The 22,029-nt window shown below is 37.7% G+C and overlaps 1 protein-coding gene across 5 annotated transcripts in view; it reads right to left on the bottom strand.

The window, feature by feature from the left end:
• Window positions 1–22,029, bottom strand: part of CD36 (CD36 molecule (CD36 blood group)) — a 34,804-nt gene that overhangs the window by 4,323 nt on the left and 8,452 nt on the right. For 2 of the 5 annotated variants that reach the window (XM_063396978.1, XM_063396979.1), the window contains exons 2-10: window positions 18,338–18,574; window positions 10,578–10,738; window positions 8,403–8,547; window positions 7,074–7,256; window positions 6,842–6,933; window positions 6,360–6,406; window positions 4,042–4,111; window positions 2,213–2,400; window positions 1,279–1,397 (exon numbers count right to left, since the gene is read on the bottom strand). In XM_063396978.1, the coding sequence (XP_063253048.1) occupies window positions 1,279–1,397; window positions 2,213–2,400; window positions 4,042–4,111; window positions 6,360–6,406; window positions 6,842–6,933; window positions 7,074–7,256; window positions 8,403–8,547; window positions 10,578–10,738; window positions 18,338–18,457 (1,125 nt within the window). In that variant the 5' untranslated portion in view covers window positions 18,458–18,574. Of the gene's footprint in view, window positions 1–1,278; window positions 1,398–2,212; window positions 2,401–4,041; window positions 4,112–6,359; window positions 6,407–6,841; window positions 6,934–7,073; window positions 7,257–8,402; window positions 8,548–10,577; window positions 10,739–18,337; window positions 18,575–21,797; window positions 21,968–22,029 lie in introns of those variants that run through there. The other 3 variants (XM_063396977.1, XM_063396976.1, XM_063396975.1) reach the window with 3 other exon arrangements.

The raw sequence follows: 22,029 nt of genomic DNA, 5'->3' as shown, positions 1-22,029 counted from the left end.
TATTTTAAATTTCTTAATTAGGTGTCAAAGTTTATAATACAGACTGTGTCAAAAAGCACTTTGGGATTATTTTATCCTTATGTTTTGAAGGACTAATTTTTATGAAATAGTAATGTTTCTAAGGGTTTCTCATTTCTCACAGAAGTTCTAGGTTTGTGGCTTTACCATACTTACTTTTGTAATTTACATTTAAACCTGAAGGCAAAGTTAAAAACTACTAAATCAGTCATGGCATACTTCATATAAAAATATGCTTCTGGGGCTTTTTCCACCAAAAATCAGCTGAATTTTCTTTTTCAAACAGAAGGATATTTAACTTGCATAGGGCAGAAAACAAACATTTTGTATCAGGACAAACAGATGTATGCAAAGATAAAATCTTTTCTTCATATCTTTCTTCTACTCTCTGTCCTTCATTAAAAAAAAAAAAAAAAAAAAAAAAAAAAAAAAAAAAAAAAAAAAGCTGTGATTCTTGAAAATTTTGTGTAATATTTAGGAAAATCTGGTTGATATCTCTATTCCAAGTAAGGTGAAACTAAGATTTAACTTCATCTCTCCTCATTGAAGTTACATAGCTTAACTCACTTATTTAGTGAGAAATTATCAATTTTATCTTTTCCTCCAAAATAAAAGCAAAATAGAATTTTGGAACCTTTGAATTTATCATACAATTCAGAAAACTTTCGTAAGTACACTTAAAGATCTGAATCACTGAAACAGAAATAGAGGTAAATTTGTAAGAAGTCAAATTCATTCTGCTTGGGAGATCTGCTCAACAATTCAAGTCACAAAGACTTAAATTAGGTCTACTTAAATCAAATTGTTTGGAGTTCTAGCAATAGGAAATAAACTCATCTATGTTTATTTAGTTTCAGTTGAGATGGTAATTATCTAAAAATGGCTAGTTATAGAATTTTTTAGAAAAAAAATTAAGTGTAGAGGAAACAGAAGTTTCATAGAATATAATTTTCTCAAAGTACCTGAAGATCATAGAAAAACTAAAACATACTCCACAGTTTGCAGAATCTATTCAATCCCACTTTCCCAATAAGTAAAAATCAAAACAGATTTTCCAAACTTTGAAGGTCAGAATGAGATAAAATTCTGCTCTAAATTTCCCCTGCTGAAGCCATGCCACTTTGAGAGCAGACCTTAGAAAAGCAAGCATGAAAATATTGCATCTTCTGCTTGTCCCTCTGGGAAAAGGTCAACTCCACTACTATTAAATTTAAACATTGCAAGTTTCCCAAGGTACAAGTATTAAATACTTGGACTTACAGGCTCTATGTCTAGATATGTCTCATGCTCCTTTTCATTTGGGCTCAGGCCTTCCACGTTATGCAATATAGATTCACTTGCATGAAGAAAATGAGGAAGAGAGATATATACTGGTCTTTCTATAAAAAAAAAACACAAAACAAACACTCTTGAATTATTAAGCCGTGCTTTGGCACTCATCTTCACAGGTCATTTTCCAAACCTAGTTTTGGAATATAGATGTACAATCCTGATAAAAATGTTAATAGTCAAATCCCACCACCCCCCCCAAAAAAAAAACTACCAGAAAACCCCAACACAAACAAACAAACAAACAAACCTAAAATCTGAGCATTTTTGTGATTTATTTTTTATCATGAGGAAAATTTGCATAGTGAAATAAACTGCAGTTACAAATCCTGCTTGTCTACCCCGTGGAGCTGGCAGTGCTCCCAGTTTCATGCCGAGGTGAGGACACGACTGTCACTGTCTGCCTCCACCTTCATGATGTTGTTTTAGCCCGAAGGGACCTCTCACAGTTCACCAAATGCAGACTCAGTTTGTATTTATTTTACCAACAGCACACCAAGCCAGTACTGTCTGTGTACATACACACAATTGTGTACATACCACCCCCGCCATGTCTGTGAATGGCCACAGACAGGAGTGCAGAAGTATCTCTGGCTTTCACACAGTGCCCCTCCTTTCCTTTCCCTACACACATTCCTGCAGTTTCAGTCCACAAGCTGTGGTACCCTGACTTTGCATAGCACTATGCAAAACACAGAAATATCACAGTCCTCATTTTGGGCCCTGAGGCTGCAGAAATGTGAGAGCAACCCGTGGAAGAATTCATGGACAAACATCCTGGATATCGGAAGAACACCTCAGCCACAGGACAAGTGCCTTGTCCCCAGTTAAATGGCTGGTGTGGCAGCACTGTGCCAGCCCTTACTTGCTTTGCAGGCACTGATGTCCAGGACTCCAGCCAAGGTGCAGTTCTCTGATATCTCTCGGTCCGTGCAGAAGCAGTAATTGTCTCCGACTTCGGTGGGTGACGCGAACGCCTCACGAGGAACGATGAAACGATACAGAGAGATTCCCTTCACGACCTGCTTGCTGTGGAAAACTCCATAGATGGACCTGAACACAAAAGAGGAGAAATGGGGTTCAGCCATTCGGAATAAAAAGTCTAAATTCGTGGCTCCCCCAGCTGCCTCTCTCTTAAAACAACCCCCCCCGGGAACCCAATGTCCAGGCTCCTGCCACGCTGTTGAGTGAGTTGTAGAGCTGTCCCTCTGTAGTGGAAAATATTCCACACCTTCACTAAAGGACCTTCAAGCTCGGTGGTGAACATGACAACACACAAAACAACAGACAAAAGTTCAAATACTGATAATAAACAATATAGACAAAACTAATATTAATTAAACATTAAACTAACATTAAAACTAATATTAACTGAGATCTCTTTTCCCTACACACAGCTACATCTGCAGTCATTATGAGTTTTTTTGAAGTTTTTGGACTACAGTAGAGATACTTATCCATATAGAGCATCTCTGATACTGGTTTTTGCTGATCTCATGATGATCTAAGCTTTATGATGCAGACAACATCCTGCATATAACCTTATCCTATTGCATATGAATCAGAATACTACTTAAGCTTCTTTTTGCTAATTCATTATCAGCTGATACAGAGATATGGTTGCTGCACTGCAATGTAACCAGGACATCAACACTTTGTATTGCAGCCAAACAAAAGAAGGGTTTTGCAACATGGACAGAAAAAATGTTCCTGACCCTGTTTTTGCAGGACCTTTGGACAATTGTTATTGTCCTTTACTGTTCATGAATTGTGAGAATTGAATGTTTGGAGGGATCTCTCGAACTGTGTCCAATCAATCCAAAGAATTTTATCATTTTTCCCCTGCATAGAATTCCCTTTTCTATGAATTGGGAAATGTTTTCCAGTTTGTGGATCAAACTGCTTCACAAAAACCTTTAACTTCATATAAAAACACTGATCTTTGAAAAGAAACACACTACAAAAAATTGCCCACTTTAAACCTAGTTAAAAGGAACCATCTGTTTCCAGGCAGCAAAATAAATACAGGGCTTGAACCTCCCAAAGTAAATACACTGTGATGCATTTTAAATCTTTAACATTTCTTTCAGTGATCCCACTGGAGAACCTGGGGACACTGGATAGCCCAGCAGAAGCAACAGGCTTAAAAGTCATCAGCATGAAATGTATTAAGCAGGCTTGTTTGTTTGTAAATACATAAAAATAAAATAAGTAAAAATATCCTGTGAGAAAACAATTTTGAGTATCTGTTGAATGACAGTAAACACGGTTCTGCATAGATGATTTTTTTCCAGACATGCCAAAGACGGATTTAACTAGACCCTGCTGTACCTGTTGCCTTCTCAGACCAAACAAGGCTGGGTCTTGATCTTAGAAGAAGTTCAAGACTTTGAACCCTGTGGCCCTCAGTGCCTTTTACAGCTCACAATGTCACATATTACTGAATATACATCTGTGACTGGCTGAAATAAAGTACATTGTATTAGCTTGCTACTTGGCATAAAAGTGGTAGAATCGGCTCTGAATCATGGGCACAACTCACAGCTTTACTTAGATGTGTTTTGGATGAAAGGTTTGTGTTGCACTGCCTGGCTGACCTGAGCCCAAGCACAGCCATGCAGGCACCCTCTGCAAGCAAAGAGCACTCAGTGGCACACTCAGGGGTGAGCACACTCCAGGAAGGGAGCAGCCTACCTGCAAATATCAGAGGAGAAGAAGCGTAGAACCTGATTCTTCTTAACAAAGGGTGGGAAGGATGCTCCATCTGTGAACCAAATAAAACAAGAGCGTGAAGGCAATTCTACTTAGAAGACATGATTTAATTTCTAGCTCAATACTCAGTCGTTACTTTCCTGTAAAGCTGTGACAAAAGTAAACAGTGTGAGTCATTTGTGGGGAAAATGTTTATGTAAGTTATTGCACATTGACAAGCACTTCACAGATAAGATGTAATTGTTTTTGAAAGTGAGCCGAGATAGAGCAGCTTTTTTTTTCACCCCCAGATTTGAAGCTATATGATCAAGACCATTAAAAACAGAGGATATTAAAAATAATCTGCATAATATGAAGCCAAAAACCTGTTGCCATTGCTTCAAGGTTTATGCAGTCTATAGACCTAAGCCTTCCTAGAGATGCCTGAGTCGCCTGCAGTTATGACACACAGCACTTACAAGAAACACAGCTTTAGACTTCAACAGTGTCTATTTAATAATCAATGCTAAACCTTTTCCACCAAAGATTGCTCAAGTGGGCATCCAAGCTGAGGCCTTTCTAGAACTAATGGAGAGGAGGAAGCCACATCTAGAGCACAATCCACCTCACCCCATGGTAGACATGCAAAATAAGTCAGAGTAGCACTTTGTTTCTCTCCACTTGCTCTAAAAGAGTGCAGACACTCAGACTTGTATTTCTGCATTGCAAGCACCCAGAGTTATGTAAGAGGAGCCTCTGCCATTTTTCCATTAAAGGTGTTGTAACAAACCTTTAACCAGTACATTTGTTAGTTTTTGTGACAATTTCTGTTTAGTTTCTTAGGCAGCAGCCATAACCAAACAACTGCAAACATCTGAGGTATCTTTGAATCCAGCTGGCAAGAGCACGAAGGCTAAATTACACACAGTCCCTTGCCCACTGCTGACAGAGGCACTTTTTTCCAAAGATTCAAGATCATCCCAAACACATACTCCGTTTCTAAATCTTCTTGGCATTCTTGTAAGGTTGGCAAACATGGATGCACGCCAAGCACCATAAAAATATACTGTTTTATAATTTTATCTATGTATTTTTTTACACTACACAGGTTGAGCTTTTTTGTGTGGAAGCTTACAAGATAAGGTAGAATTCTCACTTTTACGAGACTTTTTAAACCTGTTGCATCTCCAAATACAGCAATGTCACACTGAATGATGTTGTAAATTGTGCAGCAATCTTTGCTCGTAGGTAAAAGCTCCTTTTCACTGTACTGGAGCACTTAGTTAGTGGCATATGTTTATTCCATGAATTACAGAAGAAGGATAAACAAAAAGATGCCAGGCCCCATAAGAAAGAAAGAATGTCCTAGAATGTAAGAAAATATTGTTTCTTATAAAATTAATTATGTGGTTTAAAAAGAAACTAACTTTTTGTGGCTCACAGATTTTTTGGAAAATCATATTTTTGTGATGTATTGTAAATATTTCAGAATACCTTGTGGCACAATCTGAGTTATAAGGAAAATTATCTATGCCAGGTAAAGCAGAATGGAAAATGGAGGGGAAAAAACCCAACACAAAAGCCTTCATTTACTGAAGGTCTGGAGCTCTCTGCAAATCCTCCACCAAGACACCTGCCAGCCTCAGCTCCATAGATTTTGGTGACCTCACAGAAATGTTTTCACTAAACAAAAAGAAAAATATCACCTTGAACAAATGTATCTTAAATAACTCAGCTGTTTACCTATGCATTCCAAAAGAAAATTCAAAAATATTTGTCTCTAGTCTATTCATCCCAGTCTAAACTACTTTGCTTCATCATTTCTTTTCATTTTCTCATGATCTACAAGCCATTCATCTGACAGCCTTCTCCTTTGTTGCCTCAATTTCTTTTCATATATCAGTATGTCCATTCTGGTGCATTTAATTAAATTTTCAACAGTGCAAATGAATGTGCATTATTAAAATGCCAAGATAATTTTCAACCGCTATAGCAAAGAAAAAGAATCTTAATTATATTGTACTATGAAAATAATTAGTAGAAACAAGAGAACTGAATAATTTTGTTTCTCTTCCACATTTACTCTAGATGTAGAGGCTATGTGCATGTATATAAAATTATGTGCAGTAATAAAAATTCATATATTTTATAAGATACACACATATGCATATATCATACTAGTAGTATGTCTGCATATATATAGATACTTAATATACAGAATACAGAACTGGCAAAGTCCAGGGGAGTTAAATGTTATATCTCAGTATTCCCTTGAAATATCAAGAAAAGTGTTGAGGTTTTAAAATCTTTAATAGGCTCACCTGTGCCATTAACCATATCACAGTGACCTTCCCAATATGAAAGAGTCCTGTAAGATAAAATAAAAGTCATGCTGCATGTTGTAAATTCTACCATGTAAGCACTTCAATTACCTATATTACCAAATATTACTGTTTCAAGATAAGCCTGACCTGTCAGCAAAGGCAAAGTATAGAGATGTTCATTTATTCAGATAAATTATAGGATCCATTAGAAGAGGATAAAAGGAATCTATCTACTTAAGAATGCAAAACAGAAGTAAATACTTGTGTCAAAGAATCAATAACTGTCTAAAGTCCAAGCTCCTAACAGAACTATTGATAGCTGAAAGAAAGTGTTGGTTTTGCTAAGCCCAGGGCTCGATCCTGTTTCCTTTGAATCATTAAAGTTTCTTCCATTTATCTACAGCTCCTAGTGAATCAAGTTTTAAAAGCCATACTTGAAAAAAAAATTACTTTTTTTTTATTTTACAATGTTACGATACCTTTTATTTTTGTAGCTTTCAATTACTGCTGTTTTTGTAATATCTTCTGTCCCAGTATACACAGTGTAAGGTCCATCACTTGTCCCATTATACTGTAACAGATGGAACAAGAAGGAATAACAGTTAGAAATCTTGAACAAATTTATAGCATTATCTTCCTCAGGGCAGCAGTGTTAAGTTTTATTCACAGAATGACAACTGAAGGCATTTCCTCCTCATGGCTTTCACTCACCGGGTAGAAGACTCCCACAACTGGGTTCACACCAGGGAAGGGGACACGGTCCAAGAAGGGGTCTGTGTATCCCCACAGTATTTCTTTGACTGTCCTGTTCTGCAGCATGCCTGACTTAGAAGCTTTAATCCAAGTGTTTATCATTGATTGCATAAAACCCATTTGGTACACGGAAGGTACAGCCTACAACAGCAATAAAATCAATGTTTAGTACAAAATTCTGCATGTCTTGAATTAAAAACACAGAGATTGACCAAGAAATGTCTGCCAAAGCCTGTTCCCAGATTTGCAACTCCCTTGAAGTTAAGTTTCTGCATAAAACTGACACTTCTTAATAAAACAATTACTGGCCTTATAAGGCCTTACTGGCCTTACTGGCCTTTGTGTGACAATAAGTCACACAAAAGGTGAAAATTTTTCTTGACTGATTACATGAGTTCACTCTAACAGCCCTAATCATGGAATGGTAGAACAGCTGAAGTTTGCAGGAACCCCTGCAGACCCTCTGATCCAACCTCTGCTCAGGGAGGACCACTGAGAGCCAGTTGCCCAGGACCATGGCCAGATGGGCTTCTGAATAGCTGCAAATAATGATTCCACAAAAGCTTGGATCAAATGATCTTCTCAAGTGCCTTCCAGCACGGGCTCTCCTGTGACTCTGTGACTGCTGGAATGATTTTATTTTGTATTTGCACCAATCATCTTCATACTCTGCCCCTTGCAGACGCCTTCTCACAGCAATCCTGAGCACTCACGCAGACAGACACCAGAAAGCTGGTGCAACACAACCAGGGCTGAATATAAGTATGAAAACTGTAAGTACTAGTCAAAGGCAAACATTCTCAGCCTGTGATAAGACAAAAACACCTAAAGGCTCTAGCGCTACTCTGGGTGAAGATCCCTGTGCTCTTCTTTGGATAATTAATGCTCAGTGAGACAGGAGAGCTCCAGGATTGCACCATGGGCCCAGGCTCTGTCGTGGAGAGGCCATGCAGACTCTGGGTATGGGAATCAATGCAGCCTGCCCTGCCAAGCAAAGAGCATGGCAAATCCACCCTGTACTGTTCATGCTGCACCTCACACACAAGGGGAATCCATCCACAAACTCTCGAATTATTCCCATGCTAAAATTGACTAGGAGGATGTTTTTTGAGCTTTGAACACACTGTGGTGAAAGATGTCCCTGCCCAGCACAGGAGGGCTGGAACTGGATGATCTTTAAGGTCCCTTCCAACCCCCACCATTCTGTGATTCTATGAACCTCTCCCCTATTTCCTCCAGTAGCTCAGCATTTGTATCTGGACACTATGGCTTTGTTTCTTTACTTACTACAACAGCGAGGTTGAGGACGGTCATGGTGTCATTTTCTGTCCCAATAGACAAATCAGGTTCAAAATCAGCAACATTAGGCAACATGTAGGATATTGTGCCATTCTCACCTTCCATGACATTTTCTTTGGCTAAGTATCGCACCCTGGAAATACAAAACACAGACAGAGAATATTTTTAATCTTTGACTTTTGAGAAAACACCATGCCTGACTGAAGGCTTTTGAAAAGATGATGAACATTTTAGCTCACCAACTAATTTAAACATTCATTTAAATGAATGTTCAACATTTTATAACCACTAAAAGGTTTATAATCTTCTCATGTGATTCCATGTAAAAATTCAATTTTCTGCAAATAGTGTCCTATTGGAAATATTTCCTTATTCCTTATAAATGGAATAATCTTTCTTGATACTAAAATGAAAGCAAGTATTTATTTTTTATTCTTATGTCATTAATGGACCTTGTATATTTTAATATATTTCATAAGCTATCTCATGGTTGCACGTGATTAGAAGGGGGTGACAACAGACATAAAACCTCAGATTTTTAATCTGATAAGACATGTGTTGCAACAAAAGAGGTTAAACCCATAATGTTACTTTGATAATATTTAATATGCATGTAGAGATTTATAAGCAACCTTTCAGTGCCAGTGGGGTTCTTCCAGTCATGCCCTGTCAGCAGATCTCTAAGGTACAAATTTCTTCTGCAGTTCCAGCTTTAGGTCCACTCTTCCAGTCCCACCCTCTTGCTGACCCCTCTGTGGGGACAGCAGCCAGCAGGGATCAAAAACCAGTCTGTGCTGCAGGTGCACAAAGCTGATCACAGCTCCATCCCAAAAGGGATCTTCAGGACGCTTCAGGACCAGATCTTCCAGCATGAGTGTAGGGGGTACCAAAGGTACAGAGAACATTTTCCCATGGTACAGATGTAGCCAGTGCAGGTGGGTCTTATCTGAAGAGCAGATGGATCTTGGCTTCCCAGAAGTGGTTTGTATATATGTAATTTTTATTGTGAGCCTAATGTGTAGAGCACCTACCTGAAAGTTGGGAGATTTTTCTGCCTAATTAATGTGGGTTTGAGTTGTTCTACACTATATAAATTATTAAATATTTAAAGGGAGAGAGAAAGAGACTCAATGTCACTGTTACTCAGTGACCAGATATGCTAGGAAGGCATGAGTGCAGCAGTGAGAGGAGCCTTCATTTCATAGCCATCATTTCTTACTTAGCTTTATTTAGGTTTCTGACTGAGATTTGTCCCCGAGAAAAAAAGGCATCATCATCAGCAACATCATCAGAGTAAAATGTTTCTGTTTGGTGGGAATTCACCTTCTGTAGTATTTCTTAACTGTCTTTTTCCTGATTCCTATGCAACCCTTTCCTCCGTCTTCTCAGGTACTCTGAAACAAAATTCTCTCTTTCCATTGAAAAATAAATAAGCTTTTAGGCATCAAGGCACTTTGGCTGAAGATGCTGAAATGGAAAACTGCCTTGTGAAAATAATAGACATCCCTAAAGTTATCGAGAAAGAAATATCCTATCATCATAGGAAAGCAATTTCCTTACAAGGGTGCCAGTGATAGCAAATATTGGGCTTAATAACTCAGGAAGCATCAACAAGTCCTATGTCAACATCGCATTTAACAGTAAATGAATAATAAAACTTCCCTTGAATGTGGGAGGACTGCTGCATCCATGTCCTAGCTAGTACACTCAGAAAAAGGAATGTTTTCCCAAGCAAAATTTGAAAAAAGAAAATCTATTGATTAAAATGTCATAAAGGAGAAAAAACAAAACCAAACCACATTATTAAAATAAGTATTAGTGAGGCATGGATGATAAGATAATCTCTTGGTTTTAGGGCATCTGGTACATTTTCTCCTGTTATAAAGCTGGTGAAAACTGAACAAGAAGGAACACAACTGTCTCTGTGATATTGTGGCTAATGAATTACTGTTTTTTGCAAGTACAAGCAGTTTCACATCCAGTTACTTATTTCTGTTTGTGTTTTCCGTATGTTAGACACAACCCAGAAAATGTTTGGGATTGCTGTGTGTGGGTGTAATTTAGGCATTTTTGTCATGTCTAACTAAAACATGATGCTGGAATTTCACAAGCAAATTTTATCTCAGCAGACATGATGCCACATATTAGAGGGTCTTTTCCTACCTGTATGTGTAAGGTCCTCTTTGTTCAAGTTTTGGTTGAGCCCCCTCATCCATAACTTCTGATGGATTTAAGACATGGAAAATCCAAAATTCCCTGTAAACTGTGCTTCCTGGCACAAGCCAATTTTGAAAAGCAGCAGTACCATTGACAATGACAGCTTCCTGAAAGTACAAAAATCATTCTGAATTATCCACAAAAGAAACAAATGAAAAGTTGCATTTACTTTTGAGATTATTGTTCAAGATTTCAAAGCAAACAGAAAAAACCCATCATTTTAGCATCAGTATGAGATGTACAGCCCAGCTGGCCAACATCTGGAGGCAGCCTGACATTCCTGCTCAGTGAGAGCAAAAGTGAGTCCCTCTAAAACAAATGACCACAAAGCTGATAGAATTGCCAGTGTAGCCAGTAGCAAAGCTTTCCTATTGCTGTGGTGGGGCACTGCCTTAGTTCTCAAACACTTGCCAAAACCACTGATTATTTATAAGAGGAAAATCTTTGATGACTGAATGATAGCCAGCAGGTTAAAGAATCCATAAATTACTTTTCATACATTGCAAATAGCCCAAGGGAGGAAATGAGAGTTATGCTGGAGCATTTTTCAGCCTCTAGTTATTTTTGCACCCAGAGAAATCACAAAGTACTCTTGAAGGACTATTTCTCTGACAGAAATTTTTTGTCAACAAAACGGAGACTTTCTAAGAAATCTCTCTAATTCTGATAACATTTTATTAGGAAATTTTCCCAGATCTAAGGAAGGAGGGACAAAAGAGTACATCAGGAACCCCTCCAGAGGAATCAAGAGCTGTAAGTCTGTGCCACCCAGCTATATAGCAAATGACAATCAGGACTGTACAGTGAGAAGGAGAGCTGTAGATTATGTTACCTGTACAGTCAGGGAATGCCTGCTTTGCCTCGTCTGCATCAGGCCTATTCTACAGGATTTTCCCTTAGCCTTGAGAAAATGTACTTTTTCCCCCTTGGTGGTAAAAATTCATAAAAGTGCTTTCCAATAAGAAGAAAAATGTAGGCTGCATATTTCCAGCATAAAAGATGATTTTCCTTATTAGAGTGACTTAAGATGAATTAGCTAATTTGCACAGCTCACAAAGTCCAGCAAATAAAAGGCTCTAATTTCCCTAGAGAGCAAGGAAAGTAATTTCAAATCAAAAGTTGCTAGATTTTTTTTCTAGTTTAAGTTTGTGCCTCTAAAGTTCACTTAGCAATCACCAGGCAAACAAAATAGATACTGCCAGCTACTGGCTCCTGCACTTAGAAGCAAATATCTCATCTTGGAGAACTTGTAACACAGTCAGGGTCCTGTCCGTGAAAAGGCTTTGTACGGTGGAGTTGCAAACACCTTGCTGGTGGTGTAAAGCCCTGGGCTGCTGCCTGAATGTCTGCTATAATTTATGTGCATTTGTGTGAGAGGGGAAGGAAATCCTGCTGCAACAAGCGTGCTATCATCTTGAGGCCTTGCACTCAAACCTCACAAGGTCAAAGAGTGTCCCAGCTGTGGCCCAGCATGGAGCACCTCCTGGGTGAAGAGGGAAAAGAGGACATGGGTCAGAAATTGCCTTCTCAGTTTTCACAAAGAACTGCTCCAAGAATCTGGGAGAAACGGGGCGGTACAAAAACTGCACCTCAGTCTCCCCAGAGTCTGCCTGTGATCTGCATCTGTCCCCATCTCAGGACTTTAGCTCCCACTGTGTAACTGGAGTGGAGAAATGGTTACATTTCAGCAGATATATGGTCAAGAAGATAAACTAACCCCTCCAGAAGACAATACAGGGACAGACAATAGAGAAGTTTCAACCTTGTGACAATATTTAACAGACCTTAAAGTGGTGTTACATTTTAAAATTCTTCCCCTCCATCCATTCCCCTTCCCTTATAGCCCTTTGCCAGGGGTTGGAGCAGTGCAGATGATATGCCAGCTCTCCACTGCACTCTGCCAGCTCACCAAGTGTGGATTTGCAGCCTGTGAGCTAATGGCACTGTGGGCACTCTGGGGAAATGCTTCAAGGGTACAACTGCCCTAATCTGGCAGTGCTGCAGCCAAAGAGATCCCACAGTCCACAGTCCCTGATCTATGTGACACCCTCTTCCTTTGCACCAGTTCTTATGCCTCAGGGAGCTGTTTCTGCCCACCAGACAGGAGGAATATAATTCCTTTATTTTTTGCTTTCTGTGTTACCTTTCTACCAGTTAGCCATTTGGCTCAGGGGTCTGTGTGGAGGGAATCAGCATTAGAACATGGGAAGCAGCAGGACAAAAGAAGGAGGGGGAAGGAAGATAAGACCATTATTTTCGATGGCATTTAGCCATTATTGTTAATATTTCTCCCACAAAAGAGGTGTGTATGATTCTCTGTCACATACTTTGAGAGTACACAAGATGGGTTAAAGTGGAATAGAATCCAGAGATCTTTTTCATATCTTCATTTAATAAACAAATAGCCTCACATCAGCAAGCCTGTTTGTTTGTTTGTTTGTTTGTTTGTTTGATCACTGCTGACCATCCCTAAATATTACCCCTCTCTATGGCTGGACAGTTACATATTTCCCTATTAACACTGCTGTGCTTTGGGACGTTATGAGAGGAGGAGTAATTTTGGAAGCTAATTTGCAACTGATAGTACAAAACACCTCTCCCCTCCCCAGTCCATCTGCATCAGCTCTGAAGTCTCACACAAGAGTTAACCACTGTCAGCAAAAGCAGCTACACAAATGTGATTGCCACACAGCCAAACTGTGCAAGACTGAGTGAAACCAGTGGGAACTCTGACCCTTTTGTTTCTGACAACTTTCCCCCCACCAGAGGTAGGTCAACTAGCAATATATAAATTCAAGAAATTCTGAGCAGTCAGCAGTAGAAGCTTGCTGCACTTCGTTGATTCAAAGGGAATTAAGCCATTGTGATTTCTGATGAAGAAACACAAAATTTAAGACAAAGTTTCTGTCTTGACAAAGAATCTAACCAGATGGACAACAGATGTCATTTTCAGGGAACAGAGAAGTGAGATGAATACTTTGGACTGTAACAAAATTGTGCATCTTGGGCTGTCTACATAAACTGGAGGAAACAATAAAATTCTGTAAAACTCAAAAAGTAAAACTCAAGAAAAGCAAATAATCTCCCATTTTGCAGTTGGAAGAATGAGTCATTACTTCTTAAATGATGATTACTAGCTTATTATTAGCCTCTCTTCTGAGGCTTTGCTGGATCCTAACTTTTATTCCTTTCCAGTCCTTGATAATAAAGAATTCTGGGACTCAATAAAGCTTAAAATTGATAATGTGGGAGTATGTGTTGTTAGATCCTTTGTGTTCTGCTGAAAGTGAGCAGTTGCTTTAGCTTCATTAGATTGTATTAGGAAGTGGCATATGAATGTCACAAACACAGTTTTAAATTAAAGGTGCTTCCAGTGCCTCCAGAAGCTGAGGAGATATAATCTGGCCAATCATAGATCACAGATACGTAGAGACAAATTAATAAATATCGTAATAGCTGCAATTAAAAGCCTTATTTCTAAAAATAACTGAGACTTGTATAACACTGAGGCATTGTGGCAAATCATTCACAATTCTGTATTTTCAATTCATCAGGAATTCAATATATTAAGTATTATTATGTGGCTTCTGTTCAGCTCCTGAGCGTATGCACTCAGGTAGAAAGCAGAATAACTTAGAGAAGTGGTGATAAAGATTTTTCTAGCAAATGAATCCACTACCAACAGCTTTGAGTGGTTAAACCTAGCTGGGGGAAAAAAAAAAAAACGTAACTGAAGTGATGGGACTTTTGTCTAAAAAGATAATATTGTTTTAAGGAGGGAAAAGCAAATAGTAGAAATTGAGCCATGTCAAAATAACTTTTGCAGCAATATCAGATAAAATCTTTCTGATTTGTTGTTTTGAATGCTCCTTTCCTTTGACTTTTTTTTTTTTTTTAATTTTAGACATGATTATATCTAGTAGCAATGACAACAGACATGATAATGTCCAACCGAAATGTGTAGAGTTAGTAGAAAGATATATTTTAATAATCTCATGCAAAGTATTTTTCTGTAGAGAACTCTTGAAACTTCCATGTTTCACTCATAACTCTACTAAGGTCAATTTTCTAAAACCCTGAGACCTTCATGGAAAGTTCTTTCCCCTCTGGACAGATTCAATGTTTGTAGAAATTAGGACAGGACTTTTGCCCTTTGGTCCTGAAATCACAGGCACCTCTCCATGAATAGTATCAGAGCTGAAATAGTTTAGCACTAATCTTCTGTGGATCCCTGCCAAGGTGCTGCTGCTGCTGCTGCTGCTGGTGTCATTTTGAGTGTGCTCTTCAAGAGACAGTTTCTTTAAAGAGCCCAGAAAGCAATTCAGAACATACATCGATACATACATATATATATTTAAAAAAAAAACCAAAAAACTTTGTCCTCTGCTGGAGGTTGGAGTTGAAACAACTTATCCAAAATTTGGATACACAGGTAAAGCATTCTGGGACTAGAAAATATAGCCATGTGTTCTGATTCAAAGCAGAATGCCTGATAATAAATTGGAACAAACGAAGATGTGACATCTGGGTGTTTTATGCTACATGGACCTTCTCTGGGTTGTCCTCGCATGGTCTGGTCATGGGTGGAGCACAGCACCCACCCACCAGGAGATAACAGCCAACAGAATCTCTGTCCAATTCCTAAGGGCACCCAAAATTTTCTGTACACTGGCAGAAGCTTTCTCTTTGCTTCAAAAACAGTTTGAAGCCTTCCAGCAAAATATACCCTGTCCGTGTTTACTCTGGCTAATCTCTCAATGACTGCAATAAAGGAGAAATGAGGCTGGTAAAGTGCAAAGATGTGTGCTTAAGGGAAGCTTAAGAGAAGCATGGTCAGGCTGCTGCTTCTAGCAGAAAAGGACAAAAAAACCACTATTGATTACATTGATTTTTCAAATTAAAGTTCCTCCAGTTCATTGGGAGATGCTAAGAAGTCCATCTGGACTTGATTCATCTTGCTTTAGAGTAAATTGGCAGTAATGTTATTTGACTAAACCTTGATAAATTAATTTAAGACAATTTGTCTTGATATAGTACAGAGTGTCCTAAAAGTATCCAACACTTGTTATTCTAATGTAGAAATAACACTTGATAGCAACTTTCATTTCCCCCAAAAATATAGAATTGTTCCTATTGCTGTGCAAAAGACTGGATTTTTTTCTGTGATAAGATAGCCAGAGGAAAAACTAGGGGTCTTTTTTCAAGCTTTGACTGTGAAGAATTTAAGACAAGATTTTGCCTTTACTGGTTGTGTCTGAAACAGTTTTTACTTTTTGTTAGAAATATGGCATACTGAGTTTTGTTTTCACCCAGTGGGGGAGGATCTCTTTTAGATCTTTTCTCATATGAGTACAAATGGAAATAACATAGATTCAATAAGGTTGGAAAATACCTCCAAGATCATCCAGTCCAAACTTTGACTGCAATTCCCACTAAATCATATCTTGAAGTGCCATATCTATTAATTTTTTGAGCACTTCCAGGGCTGGTGACTGCAACACTTCCCTAGGCAGGCTGGTCCATATAAATGCTTACAGGCCATATCTGAAAGAACATCTCACTCTTTGTTTTGTTTTTTTTCCTGTCCTACGGTCACTATTCTTGAGAAATTCAAAACAAATTTGTCATGGAAACTGGTCTGCTTCTAGCAAAGATTTTCCATAAAAATTACATTTCCAAAAGGGAAATATTTCAGAAAAAAGAATGTATTTTGAGCACTCTCTGCTCAAAGAGCAGAGAAGATGTTTCCTTTGCAGTCTGCTCCATATTTATCTTAAATATAACTGCAATGAATAACAAATTTGTTCCTATTAACAGACCTTTCATCAACACAGGAAAATCAAAATTAGCTAAATTCAAGTCCCTCTGGAGCTTCTGCTGAACTGATTGCATATTTTATCTGTTGTACTTTGGCCCATCTTGTCTGAAATGGAATTGTCTCAAGAGTCTTATGGTGTCACTGAATAGTGAGCACACTAAACAGAAAGACAATAGTCTGGTATAACTTGTGCTTAGGAAAAAAATACATCCATTTACTTAAGTAAATAAAGTCTCTACAAATTTATTTTTTTATGTTTTAGGTGATTACTGGTTTTTTTTTTATGTATACCTCAAACAAGCTACCTTGATATAGGTACAAGCATCTGAAACATGATCACAATGCAGAAAATTAAAAAGTGGTTAAGGGGAAAATTACTCCCTCTAATGCTTCCCCACTACATACTCATGCAGGTATAATTGAGTATGTAGACATTTGCAAACCATGCTGTACAACTGGTTCATTACTGTTAGTAACTGCATGAACACATAACACTGCCAGTATTTGTAATTTGTTTTCAAAATACTGAATGGTATGAGACAACACTTAGGATTAATTTAAGTAAGTATTTGGTATAAGGTGATATACATTTTTAAATTTATATGTTTTCTAGAAAGCCTGTCATTTCCTCAATATGGCAATCAATTCAAATTGTTTCCAAATATAGAGAGAGTGATTGATTTATAAAATGTTGCAACGTGGTTGAGACATTATCTAATGAGATTATTTTTAAACTTTAAAATTCTTTAAATTCTTGAAAAATACAATAAGAATTGGGCAATTCCTCCACAGGTTGGTTTTCATTGGGTTACCTGAAAAATTAAGATGTTTTATAGGAGCTCTTCTTTTTTAATTTTTTAAAAAATTGATACTAAAATATAGCCTCAACAGGCAATTCAACATTTCCTGACATTTCATGTATCCACCTCCTCAACTGACTTCAAAAGCTAGTGAGGTAAAGGCTGCTTTTCCAGAAGAGCCTTTGGATAAATATCTCCAAGATGTCCACAGTGTTCAACACCACAGCAGATCAATAGTAGGACTAAGCAATAGCCAAAGATCTTAAGATTTTCAGATTTTTAACTGTCACAGAACCAACCTGGGGACCCTGGGGCTGCAGTGATTCCAAGGAGATTTTGTGTCACCATAGTGGACACGCTTCCATTCCAGATTACCCCATGATTTAAACCCCCAGTTATGTACACTTTTCACCAAAGGTCTAACAAATCAATTTTTCTCTGTTTTCTTTGTATAAAAATCTAGATTTTTAGGGACAGGAAATAATCTAAAAATCAGAAAAAACCTGTGTCTGCCAGATCTAAAACATTCTACTTCAATCAATCTTCAAACTCAAAATGGAGAGATGCATTTTATTAGATCCCCCAGTCATGTGGAGCACATCAACTTGGATCATACAATCACAAAATGTGAGCTGAATACATGAGGTGTAGGATTAGACTGCAGCAGAAGACTCCTTAGATTATTTGCAGTATATAAATATAACTGCGTGAAATGAGTACCAAAGTATGAAAATAAAATTTAAAAAACAGGAAAAGATAAATAAACAAGAAACAATCATAAATACAATAAAAACAAACCAACTTATTTCTAAATTGCATTCTGAAAACACAAGATTTTAGCTTCTAATGTGAAGCACAAGGGAGAGCATTCAAACAAGTGAATGTGGCAATATAATCAATATATTTCAAAAAAATTCTACCGTTGCATATATTTTAAGGGATGTTTGTAGCACCTAATGTATAAAAACTGTGTTTAACAAAGAAAAAAAAAAAGGAAAGAAACACAATATGAACAAAAGATTTTAAAATAATGACTATTCACTAACCACAAACCATATGTCTCGGGGAGGTGAAAAGAAAGAAAATACCTTTTTTACTGCTTTGCTTATAAGATTATCTCCAACTGGTATTAGGACTCCTCCGAAGATCGCCAGCACACCTCCGATGATGGCCCCAGTGAGGAGCCCACAGTTCCTGTTACAGCCCATTCCTCTTCCTTGTTAGGGTGCAGGTAAACAGTGTACAAATATCCTTGCTGTAAGGCTGGATGGCTTTTCCTCACTTCTTGGTCCCAACAGACTCACTGATCTTCCTCACAGAAGCTGCTAATATAAGCAGAAAGTGAACAAAAATCAAATTCCAAAGCTCAAAGTGCAAGGTACATGACATGAAGCAGGTAGGAAGATAACAAGTCAAAAACAGCCAGCCAGCGGCCAGCCACTGGCAAAAATAAAAAAAAAAAAAAGAGTTGCAGGTACTTTTGGTAAGTTAATTGCTTAATAGGTATGATTATCTTCCTTCATTCCAGTTGCCTAAACAAACTGGTAAGTATTTTCCATTCATCTTTTTTTTTTTTTTTTTTTTGGCTCTGCATTAGGGCAGGCTGACATCATTATTATTCATATGACATTCTTCCCGATGTATAAATCTCCCTCTGCCACAGAAGGAGGCTATACATAGCTGTGCCTTTATCTCAGCCATGCCCGTGGCTCCCACTTCAGGCAAAAGCAGGAGCCACACTCCACTGCCACCAGCTCCCCTGGCTGTAAGAAAGTCCTCAAGGGCCACCAGCATCTCGGGGGAAAGGCACCCTCTAAAGAGAGGCACCCAAAGAAGCCTCTTTCCAGATCTCTACCAGCCCATGTTCCTCTACTGAGCAGGGAGAACTTTGTTTCAGCAACTTTCCAAAAATGGATTTTTTCTTTTACAGCTGCACTCTTGCCACAAGCTAATTTCATCAATCCCAACAGCCTTATAAAACATCAGAGTTCTTAAAGCAAGACTAGAGCTTGATCTTTGAAAGAGGTAATGCCTAAAATTTCAATGTTATTCAGTCTCAAAAGAAAAATGTCTGTGATTAGTTGTTGGAAAATGAGTAGCTAGTAATACATGTTAATATATTTTAGAAACTGGCCCCTAGTGAAAGGGGTTGTAAAGAAAATCAGATTGGAAGTAGTGCTGAAGTGGTGAAATATAAGCTGACGGTGATATTTTTTCTGATTTTTTATTTTTTTTATGAATAATTGAGACAAAGAGCTGCCTAATTTGCAATTTATTCTTTATTATTATGACTTAATTAAATACACGGAATTTGCAAGTTTATTTGCTTTAGACCTCCAGTGAACAGAAAATCTTCCATTTTTTGTTTTAGATGCCACTGTCCATGTCCTTTTCATCCTTACTAATTTCTGTTTGTTACCATGTTGTGAGCATCTCTAAATCAATTTTAAAGCAGGTATTGGTTAAGGGTTAATTACACATTCAAGGCCAAATACAGAGAGAAGGAAAACAGAAAGATGAAGTGGAAGAACAGCTCAACCAGTTGCTCCTGAGGACTAAAGAACCAGAAGGACTGCATGAATTTCTAAATAGTAAAGCAGGTACCATGGTCAGCGGGCCACTGATGTGTCCTCCCTTGTCATCCCAAACTCACAATTATGTCACATGGCACCAGACACCTCCTTTAACTGCACTGGAAACCCATATTTTACCTGCTCTTGTACCAGCAGCAGGTTATGGCTCCCTTGCCTTTGACAATGTCTATTTCTGTACATTTGAGATTGTTTGGTATGTTAAGAATCTCTCTTAGGATATTTTCAAGCAGAATGACCAAAAGACTGTTTGCAGTCTTGGAAAAATATCCCTACTATCCCCAGTATAAAAGTCAGCCTGTTCCTCCATCTGCCACCAGGTCACTCCATGTGGTTCCCACTCCAAAGCCATTAAAAGCTTTTTGATGTAGTGGATGTGTTTAACCACAAATTTCAAAACATAGTTAAGCTAGAAATTTATTAGACTTGAGAAACTTTTAATCAAAAGTCACTAGGACCACATCTCGTATCGTTGTAGCTAGGCTGAGATCAGGATCTTCAGTTTGGCCAAGACAGAACAGTAAAAGGCAACTAAATGGGTAGGTGGCGTGGGGATCTGAGAGTCTGATTGCTGTTACATATTGTAGAAAATCTAAGGAAAAGCAGACATTCTCAATTGAATCAAATTCTGAAAAATACCTGACTCCACTTGATTTTTTCCCCCAATACAAGCAGATTTTTTTTCCCAGTGTGGAAATACACATTCTAAAATTTAAAATGAAAATTAGTTCTTTCAGAAATGTTTAAGGGGGTCTTTTGGATATCATCAGACTTTTTTTCTTGACTTACATACTGAAGATTTTCAAATTTCACAGTAATACATTTTCCATCAAAATAAATTTCTAGCTAAGTTTCTACAAGCTTTTCCAATTATTTTATTTTGTTTTAGGCAGACTAGGCATCTCTCATGAGCACTAGCAATAAACAGCTAGAAAGCAAGTGACTGCTAACAACTTGTGTCTATTCCAAGCTTCTGCAAATTGAAATATTCACCCTTCTCCTACCAAACACAATGTAACAGCAGTCTAGACATCCCCATTTATGCAATTCAAATTATAAATTACACAACTGTGAGTGAAGAGCACTCACACCATAACACTCAATTCATATAGAAGTCAACACACTATTCTCAACTATCAGAACTGAATTCAAAATATGAAGATTAAGGCAGAAGTTTCTAATAAGAAAGCACTTTCTGGGAATTTATATTCAAGTGAAAATTATACACCTTAAGCAGAATAGAAAATACCATAACAAAATTAGCTACAGTCTATGAGGTCTTTGTATCATTTAGACTCATATATGACTATGGGATTAATAAGATTTTTCACCCCATTCTGGAGAGTTGGGTATGTGCTTTTTCATATTGTTTCAAAGATCCTTAACAGAATATTAATTAATAACAATGAAAATGGTCCATTCAAATATCTGAAATAAAATTTACAAGCAACTGGAAATTTACAAGCAACTAGAAGGAGAGATGCAAAATGTTATTAAATTCTTCCTTCACTATTTAACTTAGACTTCTGTACATGTCAGCCTAAAACAAGTCCTTATAAAATAAAAATAATATCATTACATATTTGATGTTCTTTAAAATTATAGTTTCAAGCTTTTAAACTGGAATAGTAAATACTAGAAAAATTACTTTAAAATATGCATTTCTTATAAATTCACATGACTCCAGAATTGTGTTTTCAAGAATATTAAATATCAAAAGACTGAATGCAATTGGGAAAGCCAGCCATACTGAACATAAAACACCACTGTTATTATAGTAACTAAGCATTTCACTAATCCAAGTAAAATGTCACTTTTTCTTTCAAGCAACTTTGTAAAATCTTCTTTTTTTTTTTTTCCTTAAAAAGAAAGATTTTCAAGAGCTTCCACCCAACTGACCTTAAAATTATTCCTGAGGAAAACCCTCTGATTTTAGATGTTGTACCCTATGACTCACCTTGAATAAGGGCACTGATTTTCAGCTGCACATCCAAGCCCTCAGCACATGACTTGCATCAAGTTACCAGCAGAGAAGCAGCTCCATGTCCCCAGCAAGCACATAGGCTGTGAACGGGGAGGGAGTGTTTATATATTCCAGGGGACGTCAGTTCCCTCTTTATCTTTTTGCCAGAAGAAAAAGTTAACTTGTACTGCTGCTGGGGGAAGGGGTTATTTTTGCAGCCTGACTA

Source organism: Prinia subflava, chromosome 4 (assembly GCF_021018805.1).
Source record: "Prinia subflava isolate CZ2003 ecotype Zambia chromosome 4, Cam_Psub_1.2, whole genome shotgun sequence".
In the NCBI taxonomy this organism is placed as follows: Eukaryota; Metazoa; Chordata; class Aves; order Passeriformes; family Cisticolidae; genus Prinia; species Prinia subflava.
The sequence above is the reverse complement of the archived record's forward strand: the minus strand, read 5'-3'. Positions and strand labels throughout refer to the sequence as shown.